At 34.3% G+C, this 22,643-nt stretch overlaps 1 protein-coding gene and 1 long non-coding RNA gene across 3 annotated transcripts in view; both read right to left on the bottom strand.

Moving 5' to 3' along the window:
- The window catches only part of LOC140043656 (uncharacterized), a 245,969-nt gene that overhangs the window by 58,593 nt on the left and 164,733 nt on the right, over window positions 1–22,643 (bottom strand). The window lies entirely within an intron of this gene.
- LOC140043273 (uncharacterized) lies at window positions 1,179–17,376 on the bottom strand. The gene is made up of 5 exons (XM_072087775.1): window positions 17,240–17,376; window positions 16,314–16,551; window positions 2,382–3,095; window positions 2,084–2,290; window positions 1,179–1,244 (listed from the first exon to the last, which is right to left on the bottom strand). Exons 1-5 carry the CDS (start codon window positions 17,374–17,376, stop codon window positions 1,179–1,181), a joined length of 1,362 nt encoding a protein of 453 aa, XP_071943876.1.

Raw genomic sequence — 22,643 nt, 5'->3', positions numbered from 1 at the left:
GGATGGGTCTTTAATCTTAGTAAATCAATAATGTATAGCAACCTGTACTAATCATAATCAAGATATTAGAGAAACCGATTTTTATTACAACTATAATTTTTCCCACTAATTATTGATAACCAATTTTATATAACACCTAAATAAATTCCTATCATTTGATTGGACAATTGTGGGTCACATGGCGTGCAATAGTATGTACTATTAAATGATCGTTTAATAATACCTTTTTTCGTGTACGAAAAAAAAATCTGTTATTTTTTTTATACTTTGAAATACAACAGCGCCACCTATTTTGTACTTCCGTGGCAAATGTTATTGTTTTGACTTGTTTGGCGATGGAAGTACATTTTTGGAGAGATATATATGTACTAATTTAGATCAAAAAGGCATTTAAATTAGCTTTAGATCGTTTTTAGGATTTTGATTAATTAACGGGAACATCTACAAGACGTGGAATCGTTGGAAAAAACATAATTAGCCTAGACGATTTACAGTTGCCTGTCGAAATTTCGTATTGTTGTCTTTTAGGCTAGGCCTAGGCATTTTAGCTGTCGCCTTGTTGATATTTAACTTTTTCATCATTCACCTCATGCCATTATTTGTACCATTACGCTCATAAAAATTCATTATTTGTATAATATTATGCCCTTAATCAAGGTGGAGGATGTAATGAGACGCAATTTGCGTTCCATACTTGCATTTTGTTGGCTGATGCAATCTGTTGATTTTGAACTTGTGTTATTATTGTTGCTATTAAAGTTGTTTTATAACTTGTTGATTATACTATGAGAACTAGCATTCCTTATCACATTCCAAGTCACATGACTACAATACATCTGATCTTATTACAGAAATAGGGCAGAATACACCCTTGCATTGCTGCAAGGTAGTCCACTCTTAGCCTTTGTGTAGATTAGAATTTGTTTTGTTATTAAGGTATACTTTGTTAAACTTTAAAAAAAATTAATAATCACGATAACGATAATTCTAATGATGATTAGATGACAATGATTACTGGAAATACAATTTACTGAAATAAATAATTGTTTGTGTTTAAAGATAACTAAAGAAACCCACAGACAAGAATTTAGTCTAGTTGCAATGTCCGATATTATGTTTAATATGTGTGATTCACTAACGAAAAGAAATACAATGGACACCTCGTTTTGCCGTGTGTGCTAGAGTGCTTTATTCACTAACAAATACATCGATCCACATCGGATAGAGGGCGCTGTATCATTATTCTACATGATCATGAATACAATACATTACATAGTGAACAATTTTAATAATCTATGTAAATGTACAGACATAATTTCATTCAAATAAAGGAGAGATGTAATATTGTAATAGTGCCACCTAGAGTTGAATAAACAGGTTATCTATGAACCTGAGTCTGTGTAGTAACTTCATTTCAATTGATACACAAATAATGTTATCCCATACTAGTCATGTATGTTTACCAGATAAGGTGAAGTGTAGTATACTTTTGCATGTGATAGGTGAGGACATATTTAACTCATTTGTGTTCAAAGCTGACAAAGATTCTGAAGATGTAGATATTCTTCAGAAATTTAAATCACATTTTAAGCCCAAAGAAATATAACATATGATCAGCATAAAATCACATTTTGAGCCCAAAGAAATATAACATATGATCAGCATAAAATCAAATTTTGAGCCCAAAGAAATATAACATATGATCGGCATAAAATCACATTTTAAGCCCAAAGAAATATAACATATGATCAGCATAAAATCACATTTTGAGCCCAAAGAAATATAACATATGATCAGCATAAAATCACATTTTGAGCCCAAAGAAATATAACATATGATCAGCATAAAATCACATTTTAAGCCAAAAGAAATATAACATATGATCAGCATAAAATCACATTTTAAGCCCAAAGAAATATAACATATGATCAGCATAAAATCACATTTGAGCCCAAAGAAATATAACATATGATCGGCATAAAATCACATTTTAAGCCCAAAGAAATATAACATATTGTAACAAAAATCCACTCTCGAGTTCGTTCCCTTGGGGGGGGGGGGGGGGGGGAGGGGTCTGCGGTACCGCGGCACACACGAATGAAACAAACAAATCAATTACAATTACTGGAGTGACCTCCTTTATTCTTCTATGATTCCAAATTATTGGTAACAACCGATTATAATAATTAATTAGATTAGTTCTGCTATTACGCCGGACTTGAAACAACAGCGTAACCACCAGTAATGACGTAACCTCCAATAGTAGCGTAACCACCAACAACGGCGTAACCTCCAAATAGCAACGTAACCACCGATAAATGACGTAACCTCCAATAGTAGCGTAACCACCAACAGCACGTAACCACCAACAATGGTGTAACCTCCACAGCAACGTAACCACCAACAATGGTGTAACCTCCACAGCAACGTAACCACCAACAATGGCGTAACCTCCACAGCAACGTAACCACCAACAATGGCGTAATTAACCTCCACAGCAACGTAACCACCAACAATGGCGTAACCTCCACAGCAACGTAACCACCAACAATGGCGTAACCTCCACAGCAACGTAACCACCAACAATGGTGTAACCTCCACAGCATGTAACCACCAACAATGGTGTAACCTCCACAGCAACGTACCACCAACGATGGTGTAACCTGCACAGCAACGTAACCACCAACAATGGCGTAACCTCCACAGCAACGTAACCACCAACAATGGTATAACCTCCACAGCAACGTAACCACCAACGATGGTGTAACCTCCACAGCAACGTAACCTCCAATAATGGTGTAACCTCCACAGCAACGTAACCTCCAATAATGGTGTAACCTCCAACAGCACGTAACCACCAACAATGGTGTAACCTCCAACAGCAACGTTACCTCCAATAATGTGTAACCTTCACAGCAACGTAACCACCAACAATGGTGTAACCTCGTACCGGCTAACAGGGTAACCACCAGCAGTTTTAACCACTGGCTAATAGGTGTACCCACCAGCAAAGCAGTATCACAACCACAGGGTGTACAACGGGCTAACTGTATCTCAAACAGTAACACAACCAGTAGGTGCAACCTCCGGCTCAGCTATGTCTCAAATAGTGATACAACCAGTACAGTAGGCGCAACCTCCGGCTCACTATGTCACAAAAAGGGATACAACCAGTACAGTAGGCGCAACCTCCGGCTCACTATGTCTCAAATAGTGATACAACCAGTACAGTAGGCGCAACCTCCGGCTCACTATGTCTCCTACAGCAGCACAAGCGGTAGGCTGTACCCTCCGGCTAACTTACTTGCTGGGTCTTAACTCTCCTTTTATTATTCAGCTCTAATTTTCTCTTTCTTTTCTGTAATCTTCCCTACACTTTGTTTTCCAATTTCTCTAATGTCTCTACTTATTTTACACGTCTTCTCCCTGCTTCTCCGCTTTTCCAGCTCCAATCTCTCCCTCCTTTTTAACGCAGCTCGAGGTAACCCTCCATTGCCTTCCTTCTCCAATCCCTCTCTGCCCTTTTTCTCACGTCCGTTCTCTGCTACTCTTCCTGCCTACTCTGCCTCCATCTGCCGCCCTCTATCTATTTCTTCAACCCCAAAATCATTACAATATGATCAGCATAAAATCACATTTTGTGCCCAAAAAAATATAACATATGATCAGCATAAAATCACATTTTGAGCCCAAAGAAATATAACATATGATCAGCATAAAATCACATTTTAAGCCAAAAGAAATATAACATATGATCAGCATAAAATCACATTTTAAGCCCAAAGAAATATAACATATGATCAGCATAAAATCACATTTTGAGCCCAAAGAAATATAACATATGAACGGCATAAGTTGGGTGAGATAGTAATTTATTGTTTATTCAAATATTTATAGCAGTTGTCTAAAAATATCAACCTTTAGGTGGCCAAGTCAAAAAAATAGATTTTCTTTAAAATTTGCACAATGAAAGAGATTTTTGGTTGAAACATGCACAGATAAAATTATTTTTGATATCTGTATCTCGTTGCCATAGTAACTGCCTTTTTTAAATTACAGCATTTTCTTGTAAAAAAAGTTAAACATTGATTTCAACTCTTACACGGATTGTTAAAATTTAATTTAATTAAAAGACTTATAAACAAACTGAAAGCAAAAAAATGTTGGTCAGGCATGGGAATGGACTGTACCATTTATTTTCAATAAGGGTGTTTTTACTTTGTGGTAAAACATCAAATTTTTGCCAAAGTCTATGGTAACACTTGAATTGCGTTGTTCTTAATTATATATATTCTATGGACCTTGTGTGAATGGATTAAAGGCAACAAACTTTGGGGAATACATTTATACTGATGTCACAAAAGTTTGTATTTTTCTGATTTCAGAATATCTTATTTTTTAAGTAATGGCATAAAAAATATAAAAAGTGAAATGTAGAGCAGACATTACTTTATACATTGATATAACGAATTAAATGTTTGAGCAAGAAAAACTGTAATGTGGCCATTTTTTATTAAACCATATCCAAAAATATAATTTATTTATTTTTATTATTTATAAACTTATTTTACATGGATGACATTTTCATTAATAATCTAGAACTCTGTGTTTTGTGTACGTACATTATTCATAGCTATATACATGTGCATAACGATGCTTAAATAAATCAGAGTATATGCCTATCATATATTTATATATGAGTATTTTAGATATATTAGTCGTATCTGAAAAATGTAAATATTATTGTTCATATTGTAATGTTCATTATTTAAAGATCTATTGTCCCCCTGAAAATGTTTTTCAATTTTGTTGTTGAATATGCCATTTTATACAGATATTGACTGCTTAGAGGTTAAATATAGGATTTGACATCCCCGAGGGAATCTTATATTTTACCGATATAAAAGGCGATTATCTCTTATATTACATAGCCAACAACAAGTCGGGTGTAGCTAGGGCTAGGTAGGCCTTTTGTAATAAGCCTGCCTAGAATAGGCATAGCTTTCACCTTAAGCCTGGTTTCCTGTCGACGTAAGAACATCATTTTTGTTGCGAATACGTTGATTTGTCGTAAGAAATGCGGATTTTACAGGAAACCGATTACGATCGAAAATTTATAAAATCGACGCAACGTAAGAAAAATGGTAACGACAAACGATTTTACAGGAAACCGATGACCTAACAGTTGTTGCGTTACGACGTTTTCTTCCGATTTTATAGGAAACCGAAATTTTTTATCTTACGCTTGACTTGAAGTCAACTTTCGCAAGAGACGTAAGCACAATCGTAACAAGCAACCAATGAGCGACAAGAGTTATGACGTAATGTGTATGACCTTATAGTGAAATAAAGCCGGATAAAACATTTGTATGTATTTACTACTAATTTTAGACCACTTTACGATGTTGTAGGCCTACATACTATACAAATGCACAGTAGTTTCAATATAATAATGTTCTAATCAGGGAGTTTACAACTCATATCAAAATATAATACTCTTATTTATGGACGTGCAATAAACAATCAGCATTTCAAAGAAACCGACATTCTTCTGTTCTATTTGTCGGTAGAAACGTCGCGAAAACTTAACATTTGTAACAAGATAAGATATAGAAAGCCCCTTTATAAGCAATATAATATTATTATGTAACTTTAAAAAAAATGTTTGCTTGATTTTGTATAATTTATATTGTTTTGTTAAATTTATTCTTATTATAGGCCTGTAAATAATGGGTATCTTACTGCGGTAGTACTATCTCATGCTCGATTAGATATGCCTGGGCCCATGGCCTAGCCTAGGGCCTAGCATGGAACTATAATATAATATAATAGTTCCATGGGTAGGTCTAATAATAATAGGAATCCCGAAATGATTTGCTTTTTTTAATTTTGAAAACTATTTAAGGCTAGACCTAGAGGGCCAGGATAATTAATTCATATTTTTATTCATACAGTAGTACATAGGCCTACTAGCCTAGGCTCCTAGGCTAGTTTGATTAGATTTTGGTCAAATCAATTAATATTAGTACAGTATCAATTAAGTATTATTACTAATACTAGGGCCTAGCCTATCTACTGAAAATAATATGTTGGTGTGCTGCACTGACCTGAGTAGCTACAGGTACAATAACAACATTCAACATTTCGCGCGAAAAAGGATAAAACCCGCTCTAAAAAGAAACACCAATCACAGATGTTGTTTCAAATACGTCATAAATCTGACCGACGTAAGAAAAAAATTTCAACTTTCGTAACAACACTAAAATCGGCGTAAGCATACGACGTGTGTTTCACAGCCAAAATTTCAACTTTCGGGAGCAGCATAACTACAGATGTTTCTCTGCGGCCCGACACGATCTTGACTAACGTCAACGACGTCAATTTTTTCTCAACTTTCGTAAGAGACGTAAGAAACGTATGAAACGCAAGAATCGTTGCAAAATTCGACTTCTTACGTCGACAGGAAACCAGCCTTAATACCTTGCGAAGAATAATATACAGATAATTACTAATTAATGATTCCTTGGCAATAAAATATTCACTTAGGCCTAGGTCGTTTAAATTAACCATTAAGTAGGCAGAATAATTTGTTTTCTTCGAGGAGAGCCGAAACTACCGTGAGTATTAACCAATCACAAACGGTCTTTCATCACAGCTAGGGAGGACTAATAACAAATGAGGGTGTTATGTATGCATAGTTTAAACAGTTTAGTTCGCGCAGCGGATGAAATGTTGTTGTAATGGTGTGACAAATCATTGTGAGTTCAAGTCCAAGTAGATGACTTTTGTTTATTTATCGCCAAACGCGAGTGTTGCCACACAAAAATTACAGTCAGTATCATTGTACTCAAGGATACGATTTACGATCCTTGCAGCGGTAGTCATGTGATGCAGTTTCAACCAATCACGTTCATGTATTTACATAGGCTATGTAATATCTTATAAAAGTTATCCACTTTCACCAAAACTTGGATATAAAAAAAAAAAATTATTTACCTAAAAAAAACGGTAAAACAGCCAGTGGATTTTTGGTTGAATTTAACCATTTATTTGGTCATTTTAGGGAAAGCATAATTTAAAAAAAAATATGTTTTCTACTTAAACTACAAAATAACCTATTCAAAGTCATGTAATTAATCTTTATTTTTGGGGGACAATACATCTTAAAAAAACATAAGACATGTCCTTCTGTGACGTCATTAATTATCTAATTACAATCAACTTAAATCAAAATAAAGAGACATTGCTTTATACATTGATACCAAAAATTATGTGTTCCCTACCTCAAAATTGTCCAAAACTGTAGAACTGAATGGTATAATTAGAAATGCGATAAAATCCCACCTTAGGGATGAGAATATTAATGTTAACATCGATGTTTGTGTTTACTTTGAATGGATCCATTTAGTAGGGGGAAAAGCTAACATGGAGAGGTCCGGTACGCGGTCAAGCTACCAAGAGAGTGCGGTGGGAATGACATATGCCGCCAATAGTTTGACTTTTTAAAGCATTCAATTCATTCTAAACATTTCATTCAAAACATTTAAATTCAAAACATTTCATTCAAAACAAAACATTCAAAACAAAACATTCAAAGCATTTCATTCATATCTCGTCCTTCAATTCATATCGATGCATTTCATTCACATATCGCGTCATAAAATTCATTCATTGCATCGAAATGTTGCATAAACTGCGTTCCATACGATGGCCTATATCTAATATTAAATTTAGTACTTTAGTAATTTAAGTGTACTTGGTAAACATTTTAAATATCATTTAGATATTATATATATATATATTTCTAAATACAATGGTTATACATAGAACAGAATTTTAAAAATAACTAAGTCTACCCCTTAAATATTAAAATGGTATAACCAATAACCAATTAGAGAACAAAGAGTCATGCAAAATAGGCATCCTCCTTGAATAAAACTCACACCCCTACATGCAAAATAGAATGTGCTGATGAATTACACATTATGTCACAATGCTATCTAGTATTCAGCCACCAAATGCATAAATTATCGTGGAAGCTGTGAAAGCAGGCTAAGCTAGGAGCCACACCATTACTTGTCTTATTTATTATTGATTAGTAAAATCTTGCAGCATATGCCTGAATAAGCAACCACACCTTTTTGCACAGAGGCCAATCAAGTACAGTACATAATAATTTACATTCATGTAGTATACATTATCAAAATAAAGTCATCACACAAAATTTATTTTATTTAAAATTAGTATAATATATAGGCCTAGTATAATACTAATAGATAGAATGTAATGTGTTTATTGTTACTGTATTTTGAATGCTGCTGCTGCTGCTGGACATTAAAAGCCTTTTTCAGACCGAGGAAAGCTTTCATGTGTTAAAAAATATATATATATTGCACTATAGGCCTTTTCACACAGAACTTCGGCAATATTGCGGTAAGCAAGTCGGCGTTATTGCCGGTCTAAACCCATTCACACAGAAGGTAATATTACGGTAATTTTACCGTCTTCTGTGTGAAAGGCCACAGTGAAAAGGCGCAATATTTAAAGATTACTGTCTTCATAAAATAGAGGTCGCACTTTTTGAGAAAAAAAAATGGCGGGCACCTCACCCGCCGCCGGCGACAAAACATGCCATGCACGCACATGTTTGCTGATGTTGTTTTGTGTGTCCGTCGTTTAGTTTTTTTATTTACGATGCATAAAATCTATATTTTTGCCCAACACCACTCCGTGCTAATAACTGCCCGATCGTGATGGCCATTCTACAGAAACAAAATCTATTAGGCCTACAAATAGACGCGAATTTAATTATCAGAAGCTGTTATGAGCTAGCACCGGGAGCGCGCACCGGAGGATGTTCCTGCTAGAACTATGCTAACTAGGGCCTAGGCTTACGTACGTTACAGCAAGTTAAATAATCTTTTGACCAACATCTGTTATATTTGTTATTATTATTGGCCGTATTCTTCCATTGTATTATTTACAAACTTACCTAAAAATATATATATATATGGATATAATCTAATAATTTGGCCTAAAGTAATTGCCACAGTCTTTCTCAATCAAGAAAAATGTCCCGAATTTATCCTTGCTTCACTGCGTAAGCAGGCGTTATATCGTTGACTCTTTCACACAGATCAGGCTTACGACCGTGACGGTAATATTACCGCAATTTTACTAGGTCCAGAGGCGGTCTAACGGAAGCCGGGGTTTTTACCCTTTCACACATAAGCCGGCGTTCGCGAATCACCGCAATATTACCGTCTTACAGCTCTGTGTGAAAGGGGCTTAAGTTGTTATTGTATATCTACACTACCATCAAATCGTAAATATTTGTCGCACTAAAATTAGAATAAAACTATTTAAATATTTTTTTTTTCTTATTATTTATTCATTTATATAACAGTGTCAATTGTCAAATTTGTTACCAGGTATTCTTTCAGGTGTTCCGCAGGGTTCAGGTCCTTTATTATTTAACACTATTTTACCACAATTCCTCAATTTTCCAAATTTCTTTTATTTTCATGTTGATGTTTAATTATATCGTATTATATCTTCTAACAACGATTTAGTATTACTTCAGGAGGATTTGGATGGTCTAGTGCAGTGGTCTAATCTTGGTTAGTATTACTACAGGAGGATTTGGATGGTCTAGTGCAGTGGTCTAATCTTGGTTAGTATTACTACAGGAGGATTTGGATGGTCTAGTGCAGTGGTCTAATCTTGGTTAGTATTACTTCAGGAGGATTTGGATGGTCTAGTGCAGTGGTCTAATCTTGGTTAGTATTACTACAGGAGGATTTGGATGGTCTAGTGCATGTGGTCTAATCTTGGTTAGTATTACTACAGGAGGATTTGGATGGTCTAGTGCAGTGGTCTAATCTTGGTTAGTATTACTACAGGAGGATTTGGATGGTCTAGTGCAGTGGTCTAATCTTGGTTAGTATTACTACAGGAGGATTTGGATGGTCTAGTGCAGTGGTCTAATCTTGGTTAGTATTACTACAGGAGGATTTGGATGGTCTAGTGCAGTGGTCTAATCTTGGTTATTACTACAGGAGGATTTGGATGGTCTAGTGCAGTGGTCTAATCTTGGTTAGTATTACTACAGGAGGATTTGGATGGTCTAGTGCAGTGGTCTAATCTTGGTTAGTATTACTACAGGAGGATTTGGATGGTCTAGTGCAGTGGTCTAATCTTGGTTAGTATTACTACAGGAGGATTTGGATGGTCTAGTGCAGTGGTCTAATCTTGGTTAGTATTACTACAGGAGGATTTGGATGGTCTAGTGCAGTGGTCTAATCTTGGTTAGTATTACTACAGGAGGATTTGGATGGTCTAGTGCAGTGGTCTAATCTTGGTTAGTATTACTACAGGAGGATTTGGATGGTCTAGTGCAGTGGTCTAATCTTGGTTAGTATTACTACAGGAGGATTTGGATGGTCTAGTGCAGTTGTCTAATCTTGGGGTATGAAACTCAATGCCTCCAAATGTAAGTCAATGAATATTACTCTTAAATCAAAACCCATTTTGTTTAATTATCAAATTAATAATCAGAACTTAGACAAAGTCCAATACCATAAGGATCTTGGAATATTCTTCGATTCCAAACTGTTATTTTCCAAGCATATTATTGACCACATTGTTAGTAGGAGTAATAGAATGGTTGGCTTCATTTGGAGGCACTGTAAGGGTAGCTACCAAAAACCCATGTTAATTTGTTTAAAACGCTTGATAGACCTAATCTAGAATTATCCTCTGTTATTTTTAATTCAATTTCTGATATTCATGTCACAAGGCTACAACGTGTTCAAAATAAGTTTGTTAGGTTTCTTTTTCAACGTTTTGATGTTGTTAATTGTCTTGAAACTTATAAGTTTAGAAGAAGTGTGTCTGATTTAATTTTACAAGAGTAAATTGTTTGTTTAGTTGTGACTGCTGTTCTCTTTTCAGTTTACATGCTCCTTCTTGTAAAACTAAAGTTAAGTCCACTTTTTATGTTCCATTTCAGACACGCTTGCCTTCTTTGTATTTCAACTATAAGTGAGTCCAATACAAATGTTTTTTTTTCAATAGTTATTCGTCATTCAAGACTCATTATTCTTTTTTTTTTAAACTGTACTCAATAGGCTAATTTTTACAATTTAACATATATTTATATAAGTTTGCTTCATACATAGAGTATTTATTGTATCTGTTTTCTGTGTCATACCTTTAAGTGGCAACTTTCGTTGGTGTTAGTTTTGATAAAATAAATAAAATATAAATTAAAAAAAATAATAAATATTTTAATTTATAGGCCAAAAACAACCTGCCATATATTACTATAGGTTATTGTTGTTATTCCCAGCATTTTAGATGGTATGCAAATTATAATAATAAACAGAAAATATGTGTTCAGTGTTTTTTTTTAACCTCTAAGTTTTCTTAGACATTCAAATCATTGAGCGTTAAATGCAACTCAACACAATTCAAAACAAAACACCGAGATGAACACTAAGGCACTTCTCATACACAAAAATGATGATGCTGTGCTTCAGTCGGACTCTAAATCTAAATCATGGAAATTCTCGCAACCCTAAATCAAATGGATTACACAGGTTGCATGTATTGTGTTGGTTGTCAGAATATCGGAAACACGGATGACAGACCCAGCCAATCAAACTCAGTTCAGAGTGATCAAGCCAACAAGGTTCTATCAAGAATGGAACCACAATAGACGATTAAGCCAAGATAATCGGGCCGGGCCCAATAAATGATTTTACCCCATCTGTGGTACAGTTTTGACTCTTTAACAATGCTATTGTTATTATTTTATAAAGCTAGGCTATGCGCAGAGTTTCTCCAAATTCATAAAGGAAGGCAAATTAACAAACCAAAAATTTGAGCTATATTTTCAAAGGGAATGGTGAGTGAATCTACAAAAATAAGGTAGATTATTTTTTTTGTTGAACAACCATATTATTACATGTGGTGGCCAAATTGCAAATTAACATAATTAAATGTTGAAAATAAATAGTGTATATAAAATTCACAAGGTTTACAGACCAATTCAAATAGCAGTTTGAGCATGTCACTAAAGTATTTATACTCATTGAATTTGATTTTTGGTTTAATAATACTAAAATATATATATGAAATTAAGTTGAACAAAAAAGTAAATGTTTCAGTTTGCACAATAAAATTCAGTTGAAATATACATATTATACACTATAGATACAAATTTTTTTTTTTGCAAATGCAAAGAGCACATGCATACAAATTCTTGTGCAAGTAACTTTTTTCATACCCGTCAATTGCTGGTGTTTTTAGCAATTTCCAGCAAGGGCGATCGATTGGTACCGGTGAGTTTTTGACTTACCATAAGCTGTTGACCAGTATAGAAAATATTTATATTGAGATTTTTAAAGATGCATAAGAAAAACCATGCAATCTGGCTAAAATCTGGTCTTCAACATTAAAACATAATTTGTTATGTCCTGATCAGTTTCATTTTTGTTTATTGTTGATATGTAGTATAAAAAAAATGTACTGTATGTTATACTTTTAATATTTCCTTCATCTTTACATTAGACCGTCACCATTGACACACTATGCATTATTTTAGATGGGGAATCTGCAGGGCAGATCCTGCATTGTGTTCATAAAGAATAATATAATTATCTATCGGCTCAGTCATTGTATAATAATAATGTCAGACAATTTATATAAAAATTCTTCTTTCTATTGATTTGGATGAAATTAACTTCATAAATGTTATTTATGTATAAGAAACCATTGATGTGTTTTTGCCAATTAGCAGAAGGATTAAATTATTCATTTTCAAATCACATGAGTATATGAGGATATGCGTCACACTTCATGTAAACCAAGAAGTTCATCTATATAATAGGTAAGATAAATTGACTGTGTGTAAAGCAAATTTTTTCCTTGAGAATAAAATATTCATATTAATTGCAGACAGACAGAAAACACACTGCATGTGCATTAATATTAATTATTTCAATGATAAACGAAACTACAGTATGTTGAATAATTTTCTTTCGAAGTGAATGAAATGCTTTGAATAAAAAAAATTAAACTATTGCCGGCGTATGTCATTTTTCCCCCTCTCTCTGACTCCTAAGGGGCCTTCCAAAGCTGATTAGTTGCTCTGGACCATTACGCTCTTACGGCAAGCCGTTTTACCATTCACCTATACATTCAACTTAAGTGCAATACATTCAACTTAAGTGCAATACATTCAACTTAAGTTTAAATTATTTGCACTGAAGTACAATTGTAATTACACTTTTAAGTTAAATGCAGATTTTAATCAAACTTAAGTTAAATACAATAGCACTGAAGTGTAAATGGATCGTCAGTATGCCTAATTTGTGCAATTGTATTTAACTTCAGTGGAGGGGTGCAGAAATTCTGGAGACTTATATATTTTGTTTCATATAGTATAATCCAATTTGTGGGGACCTAGTCAGCTCTATTTTTCAAAATTTTCTGAGCTCCATCCCAATCATTGTTGGCTAGCTGTAGATTTATAATTTTGTTTTATTTATCCAGGCGGGGGATAAACAGGATTTAGACACCCCCATCAAAAAATTTATCATATTGATTTAGCTTTTCGCACTTTTTTTTGTATCTCCATTGAGATCCAGCCACTGATACCCACAGCATTGTCAATTTTTCAGTATTTTGTCTTTGGATTTATATATATATATTATTTTTATACGATAAAGATGAGGAAATCTGTGAGAATGAGAAAAAGTCGCCCCAACCGAGACTCAAATACACTTTTGTAAATTTTCATTGAAAAATGAATTTTTATTCATAATTTATGATCAACCATAAGATTTCATAAAATCGTGCGACTCTACGTCATATAACGAAGTTTCTTGCACATCTACAGTTACAGGTCAATCTTCTGACAAATTTATAAAATCTTCTGTTGACAAGCATTAGAGATACACTGCAAAGAATTTGGGGAAAAGAAAAAAAAACATACTGAAAAAAAAAAAAGATCCTGAAAATAACAAGGGTTATCCGCCAAGTGCGGATAAACAATTATATGTATTACATATCTAAATATCTATGTTGTATATTATTAATTTGTACCTTGCCACACTTCTTTACATTAAAAAATATAACTCAAGATATTAATTAGTAAGATGTAGTAAATCTGTGATAATACCATATATGGCTCTGTGGTCTAGTGGTATGATACTCGCCCTGTAAGCGAGAGGTTGCAGGTTTGAATCCCGCCAGAGGCATTTTTTCATACAACTAAAAAATATGGAACTTTCGCCAATGAGCTACGCTCGACGCGATTATGAGATCATGTTCAGAATATGAGCATTGTTTCTACCATTTACAGTATGATTTATATACTACTGTATGCTATATATATATATTCCTTAAATTGTAAGGCGTGGTTGTAAGGATAAATCCTATATGACACGAATGTTATAATTCTGAAGATACCACACTTCATCATGCACTAAGACAGGAATTTAGCAGACCAATACCATCCACACAATTTATTATGTGATCATTTAGAATAAAATGATCAACTATTGTTATTGTATGAACTATTCAATTTTTTATTTCTCTCTGTGCACTATAAGTTTGTCTAACAATTATCTCAAAAAGTTAATGATCACCAAAATTTCAAAATTGTATTTGTAAAAGCTTTTCATCGTGATAACACATACGTGACGTTATTTATATGCCATTTTGTGAAATCGCACTTGGTCATATCTGTATAACTCGTCATTACATCAATCAAACTAAATATACATAAACTTCAGGTCAAGGCTATATAAGCAAATAAAAACGTATGCATACACAAGGTCATGCGTGTCGGGCGTTAACAATTTAAATGATAAGCTTGATTTTTAAAAAATTACTGCACTAAAACATGTTTTGCATGCACTTTACTTAGGAAAATACAATTTTTTTTAAACAAATCTCATTCTATTCACGATGACCCCCATATTTTTAAAACTTAATCTGGAAGCCATTGAGTTGTAGATATTATTTCATGTACATATTTTGACTTAAAATGTTGTGAAGTCATCTATGGCCAGTTGAAGTTAAAAAGTAGTTTTCTCATCTCTGTCGTCAAAGGTACACACATTTCAAAGACCACGCAGCGAGCTTCTAAATTTTTAATTTTCTACAACTCAACAGCACTATAAGCGTATAGGCATCAAGTTTTGCTCTCACATTTTAACGTATTTTTAGAATTAAATTTCAGTAAAGCTATCTTCCATCACAATTATCACTTAGAATTCGTCAAAGTGACGAATTGAATTTTGTAAACATTTTATTTGCACTCATTTTTAAATTTCCATAGTGACAATTATATTTGGATACACAATTCCATGATCGTGCTTGTATTTATTTGCTCTGTGTACATTTTGATTATTTCTTGTTATTTACATCAAAATTTCTGCATTCGAGAACCACCTGGGCAATAAAAGAGAGTATGTACATTTACGTAATGTAGGTTTTTATAGGACATAAAGGATGTAACTCGTATTCGACAGTAAATTAAGTTGAATTTTTAGAAAATGAGTTATTGATGATTATGAATTTGGGTGTCACACACTGTTTTACATTACAAATAGGAACATTGGTAATGTTTATGACAACATTGCAACGGCTGCAGGTCAACTCGGCCCTAAACCATCTCGGCCCCATGTCAAGTCGGCCTAAAGTCAACTCAGCCCCAGGTTAACAGCGCCTGCTGTGACTAAGAAGTCCAATTTTTGAGCGACATAATTTTTAACATTTTGGGCAGATGTACATCGGCTCCTGGTCGGTTGGAGCAGAGGATGCTCTCTCCTTTCGCGTCCACTCTCGCTTGTTTGGACATACATCTTGATAGTGGATCTCCACATACTGTGATCGGAGGCAACAGCCTCCCAGTTTGTGACGTTTGTGTTTCCCAACTTCAGATGACGCTTGCATACGTCTTTAAAGCGTAACATGGGCTTTCCTTTGGGTCTAGTTCCAGTGACAAGCTCACCATAGAGTAAGTCCTTGGGCATTCTACCGTCATCCATGCGTCTCACATGGCCCAGCCATCAAAGCCGTCTCTGGGTAAGCAGTGAGTACATACTGGGCAAGCATGCCTGAGTTAGAACGGTCTTGTTTGAGACATGATCCTGCCATTTGATGAAGATTAAATGAATTTAATCTGCGCTCTTGGCGGGTGTAAAGAGACTATGATTCACTGCTGTACAATAGGGTGCTTAGGACACAAGCCTGGTAGATCTTCATCTTGGTGTTAATGGTCAGCATGCGGTTTTCCAAACCTTATCTGTTAGGTGAGATGTCACTTTTCCGATCCTGATGTTGAGTTCGGCGTCCAATGAGAGGTTACTGGAAACAGTGGAACCAAGGTAAGTGAACTTGTCCACCACCTCAAGGGTATAATCGCCAATTTTGATTTCAGGAGCATTGGCGGCATCGTGACTTAGAACGTTCGTTTTCTTAAGGCCAAACTCCTCGCATGCATGTGAATGAGGCGCTGGAGTGCTTCTACACTGTTGGCTGTGATGGCAGCGTCATCAGCGTAGAGCAACTCTGTAGACGTCGCACATTGGTCTTTGCACGAAGGCGGGCAAGGTTGAAGAGATTTCCGTCACTTCGAGTATGTAGGTAGGTTTGACTGACGAAAGGCATATGATAGTAACAGGGAAAAGAATATGCGGAAGAGTGTAGGCGCGAGAACGCACCCCTGCTTCACTCCACTCTTGATGGGAAAAGGATCTGAAGATGAGCCATCATACTGAACAACACTGTGCATGTCATTGTGAAAGGAGGTGATCATCCCCAGAAGCTTTGGAGGACATCCGATCCTTTGTAATAGGGAGAAGAGACCTTTTCTGCTGACATAGATCTATGAAGGTCATGTTCAGTGGCTGCCTCTGCTCACGGCACTTTTCTTGCAGTTGTCTCACTGAGAATATTATGTTGATGGTTGATCTTCCAGCTCTGAAGCCGCACTGGGCTTCAGGATAGACACGTGATTGTAATCTAGTTAGTACAACATGTGTGAAGACTTTACCTACTATGCTAAGAAGGGATATTCCACGATAGTTGTTTCAGTCGCTGCGATCGCCTTTGTTCTTATACAGTGTGATGATGTTTGCTTCATGCATATCCTGGGGTACTGAACCTTCTTCCCAGCATTGTAGCAGAAGCTCGTGTAGGTTTTGTAGTAGTGTGGAGCGTTTACCAGCCTTGAGGATCTCTGGGGGGATCCGTCCTTGCCTGGGCTTTACCGCAAGCCAAGACTTCAATAGCCTTGTTTAGTTCCACCAGAGTTTGTTTCTCAATTATTATCTGCTGAGTTACGTCTTTTGTAAAATACATTATTAAATTTGATAGATAAAAAACATTTTTCAGTGCTTTTACTGTAATAGGACAAAAGAAACATTTACTTTATGCAAGAAAATTAGTTTTAGTGCTCTATATTTAAAGCTTTAGTTTTTTCCCGTCCATCCTAAATCACCCAATTTGTTCGTCGCCTTCTTCTTCTTTAAAAAATCATTGGTATCTGCTGCCTGTTTCCGCACTAAGACTTACGATGGACGCTTCTTTTGTAAAACTTTCGCCCACTTTTTACTCATTTAAGATAAATTATTATTTAGCAAATTTTTGGATACAATGCGCCTTTGATCATCTTTTTGAAATTGGTGCTATATGAATTATTATTATATTTACATGAGACAATAAATGGATATAACAAGCATAAGACAAACAATTAATTAAACTTATATTTGTTTATTTTATTTTTTCACAATCTGAAATTTTTCAAAAATAAAAAACCATGATTAATTTATTATTATGATTTATTTACATCAGATCTACAACTTTAATTTCTTTTGCAATCCAATTAACTATTTCATAAATCTTTTGTTGTGATAAAAGTCCTAAAAATAAACTTGTAATGAAGCTTTATGTAACTGTAGGTGCAACTAGCAACTTTTCATGAAGAATTATACTTCTGCTGATATATTATTGTCATTTGTTAAAAAATAGATCACATATTTATCACAAAAGATTTAATCCAACCTATATAGTTGGAAAGACGAATTTTAGACAAATTACAGATGGCATTCAGCTATAAAGGTACCTACTAAACTATTAATATGTACATCATCCTCATCAATATCATTCATTTTACTGTATGAAATTATAATTATAATAAATATATAATGAGCAATGTGCTTTATTCTGTAAAATATTAATTACATAGAGTGCCACTATTAATATTTGATTGACCTTTTGTAGCATCTTTTCTCTATTTCTATTTTCAAAACCTCTTTACTCTTTGCTTATAGTGTAATGTGTCGAATGAATAAAATAAAAAACATGATTTTGTAAACAACTACTTCTATTTATTGCTTGATTACTAACAATTAACTATGGTGTGCCAAACGAGACACTACATAGAATGGATTTGATAAAATTGTTGAAAAATATATTTTAAAGCACTCCTACATTCAGGCTGGTGAGAACAGGAATAATACCCGAAAATAATGGAACTCTTTATTGAACACGAGAGTGTGAATGTTATTTCTACCCACTCTCCACTTTAGTCTAGTGAGAATAAATAAAAAAACATTAGAGGGTGGGTGGGGAGATGAGGGAGGTGCATGATAAACCTTCAGGTAGATAGACTGTAGTATGTCATCCTGTATGATATATAGTATACCCTAATTAAATCTCGAGCCATGAGGCGAGAACATATTTAGGAATAATGCCCGAAAATAATGGCACTATATTGAACACGGGAGTGTTAATGTTATTTTTACCTACTTTCCACTTCAGCTCCACCATTAGTCTAGTTTCACTAAATAAAAAAATATTTGGGGGAGTGGGACAAAAGAAATGCATGATAACCCTTCTGGCAGATATACTAGTATGTCATCCTGTATATTAATATAGTATACCTTAATTAAATCTAGAGCCACTATTTTGTACTAATGTATTATTCTTCAAACAAGATCTAATAATGTTGAAATGATCTGTTTTTTAATTCTAAATTCAAGCAGCTTGAGTCGGTATAATAAACAGCAAAAATAAACAGAGAATTATAACCTATGCTAATTACATCTAATATACACTTCACATTAGTAAAGGTTTCTCATGCGATGGTCATCACAAACTTATATTTTGAGGAAACCATTGATTAACAAAGCGTATCATACAAATAGTCTCTAATTTATATGGAACGCCTCCTCTGCCTTCAGTTCACATTTATCATGCAGTACACACCCGATCGTCATGCATGCAGTACACACCAATCGTCATGCAGTACACACCAATCGTCATGCAGTACACACCAATCGTCATGCAGTACACACCAATCGTCATGCAGTACACACCAAACGTCATGCAGTACACACCAATTGTCATGCAGTACACACCAATCGTCATGCAGTACACACCAAACATCATGCAGTACACACCAATGGTCATGCAGTCGTGCATACAGTACACACCAATGGTCATGCAGTATACACCAATGGTCATGCAGTACACACCATCGTCATGCAGTACACACCAATCGTCATGCAGTGAAATACTGCGTAATTTATACTGGTAACTATCGATAAAATCAAATACCACGTGATGTTTATGACCATTGGTGTGTACTGCATGATGTTTGGTGTGTACTGCATTACGATTGGTGTGTACAGCATGACAATTGGTGTGTACTGCATGACGTTTGGTGTGTACTGCATGACGATTGGTGTGTACTGCATGATGTTTGGTGTGTACTGCATGACGATTGGTGTTTACTGCATGACCATTGGTGTGTACTGCATGCATGACGATTGGTGTGTACTGCATGATAAATGTGAACTGAAGGCAGAGGAGGCGTTCCATAAATTTAAAGATGATGATAACAAATCCAACAGCAAGTTAGGTTCACTTCATTAGGCCTAATTAAGAAATTCCAAACTCAACAATAATCTTAAATAGATGGAAATCATTTGATAAAAAGTAAAACTATTACTAAAATACAAATATTAGTAATTTATTAGTAATTTCATCAAGGTATGTAAAACAAAACAAAAAACGCCATGATGTTTTTTTTATTGATGTTCTATTTAATATAAAAAATAATGATTTATTATCATTTAATTTTGTTTAATATCAGTACTGTAGTAAATATCTTTATCTGAATATAAACGAAGTCCTAAAAGTCCTAAACTAAACTATAGTACTGTACATATTCCAGGGTAGAGGCGTTACTCCCTAAGGTCGTAGTGACTCCCATACCCCAACATTCCATCCAGTAAACACAATTTCTAATTTCCCAGTCGCTGACAAACATACTAGAGGAAGGATTGTTTTAGCAATATTGACAGCCAAATGGAAGACATTGAACAGGTCTCACAGACTACTGTCTGCATACATTTCATTTCATAGACTGTCTTCTCCCAGACGTGCTTTGGGGTTTGCGAATGTCCAGTCTGAGTTTCTAAATACCCATTTTTTCAGCCATAGTAAGTATAAGCTTCTGCGTGATACAGTATCCTAATGTTTCCGTCCTCCGTGAATATAACTGCCTAAAGGTGCGGCGCGGAAATATTAGAATATGAATTAGCCACTCAGCTAATGGCTTACAATTGACTCTGACTCTGTTACATCAATTATTTCAAGTAATCCCCATTTAGTAATGAATGTGAAAGGACAACCTTGAATGGACTAAATTAATCTATGCATTTCCATAATATGTGCAAGATTAGTTTTCATGAAAGATTTGCTAGCCTACATTTATAATACAAAAAATATATTTTCTTCATTAATTAACTTTCAGTATATCACTGGGTCGTTCAGAATTTGTTCTTGTCTGTCAAATTATATACAGAATAGCAAACAAATGTATAAACCCTTTCTATTTTTCTTTTTTCATTCAAAACCAACAGCAATAATTACCACTATATGATACATAACAAAATTCAAAATAAAAAACAAGTAACAATATAATATACTTATGTATACATATATAAATAACCACTTTGCTGGCCATATAAAACAAGCTTGTAGTGAATAAATAGGTATGTATCGTTTTATATATTTAACTCTACCTCTGTGTATTGAGCACTCTATCCAGGTGATCTAAATATATTTATATATATTATATAAACACAACAGCCAAATATTAGATATGATATACTGAAAATGTATTAATCAATTTGAAACTATACAGATAAGGATCTGTGAAAATGAGAAAATTTAAGATGATGACCATAATAGTGAAGATTATAATAATAACAATAATAAATACTGTAGATTAATCAAACAGGTTCTTTGAAATGACCATCAGTAAAAATATTAAAATGATTACAGTTTAAATTATTAAATGTATATGGTAGTCTATAAAAAAATTCCCCTTTTGGTACAGTCTACATGGCTAAAATATGCTAAAGCTAAATAGCGAAATTACAGTCATATTCAGAATATAAAATATCATATAAAAAAACCATATCAAACGACGATTGCTAACAGAATCAATGCGTAATTGTGGTCAAAGGTCACAAAATTCATGTGACTGGATTATATGACAAGAATAGACCGGCCAAACACCTCAGATGCTATCTCCGGGCATCTAAAAAGAAAATTTCCCCAAGACGATTTTTTTCCCCCAACCGGCCCCCGGCTCCTAGAGCTATATTACGATTGGCATACGAATGTCAAAGCTGGCCAATCAAAGAGCATCGTGAGGTGACATCATGATCTCTAGTTAAACTTCTAAAAATAGATCATTTCACATACTACAGAGGCCGCATATCAAACTTTTTACGCATTATTTTCGACATCGATTCTCCTCAAGAGAAAGGAGAAAGGAAGAAAACGCAAACAAAAAGATTTGGCACAAGTCAAACGTATCACATTAGATGGCTGGTTTCATAATAATAACAATGTATGTACAAAAAGTCAATTCAAATAAAGATATATATAAATAAATATAATCAACAATCTGCGTTTGAGTGTTTGTGGCTGTTCAATAAACATTTTAAGAATTGAGGTTTTTTCATATATAATTAAACTGTATTATTATATTTGAGATACACAAAAAAAAACAATTTTTCTATCTGAGAGTGGCACTACTTTAATTGTACACCTAGATAATATCTAGGTGTACAAATTTGAATTTGTAACTTTCTATAAACCCATAGCCAGGCGTTTTTACAACAAACCCCATTAATCTACAGCGAACCCTCCACATGTCCATTACCTCTCTGACAATCTACATAGTTAAAGTTCTTATATATCGATGTACATGAATTTTACATGCGAGTGTACCATTTCCGGGTATCTAGGGGTGTCCTTTAACAAAATTATTCGACATGAAGTTTTATAAAACCAAGGCTGACCACACGCAGCCAGGCCCACATGAAAATTGAAAAAGTTATGTAAAAATTCAAGAATTGTCAGTAAAATCGTTGATAAAATTGTATGTAAATGGGTGAAAAATTTGTCTAGAACAGGAACCTAGACTAATCTAAGACTTTAACCCTTTAAAGTGGAGGTGTACTCAGGGCTTTTCCTTCTGTTATTTACTTCAGTATATTAATAGGTACTAACATAAAAAATCATATCAAAATAAGCAGTTTCTTTAA

This window comes from Antedon mediterranea, chromosome 3 (assembly GCF_964355755.1).
Source record: "Antedon mediterranea chromosome 3, ecAntMedi1.1, whole genome shotgun sequence".
NCBI lineage: Eukaryota > Metazoa > Echinodermata > Crinoidea > Comatulida > Antedonidae > Antedon > Antedon mediterranea.
Note: the sequence above shows the minus strand (reverse complement) of the source record. Positions and strands in the feature narration are given on the sequence as shown.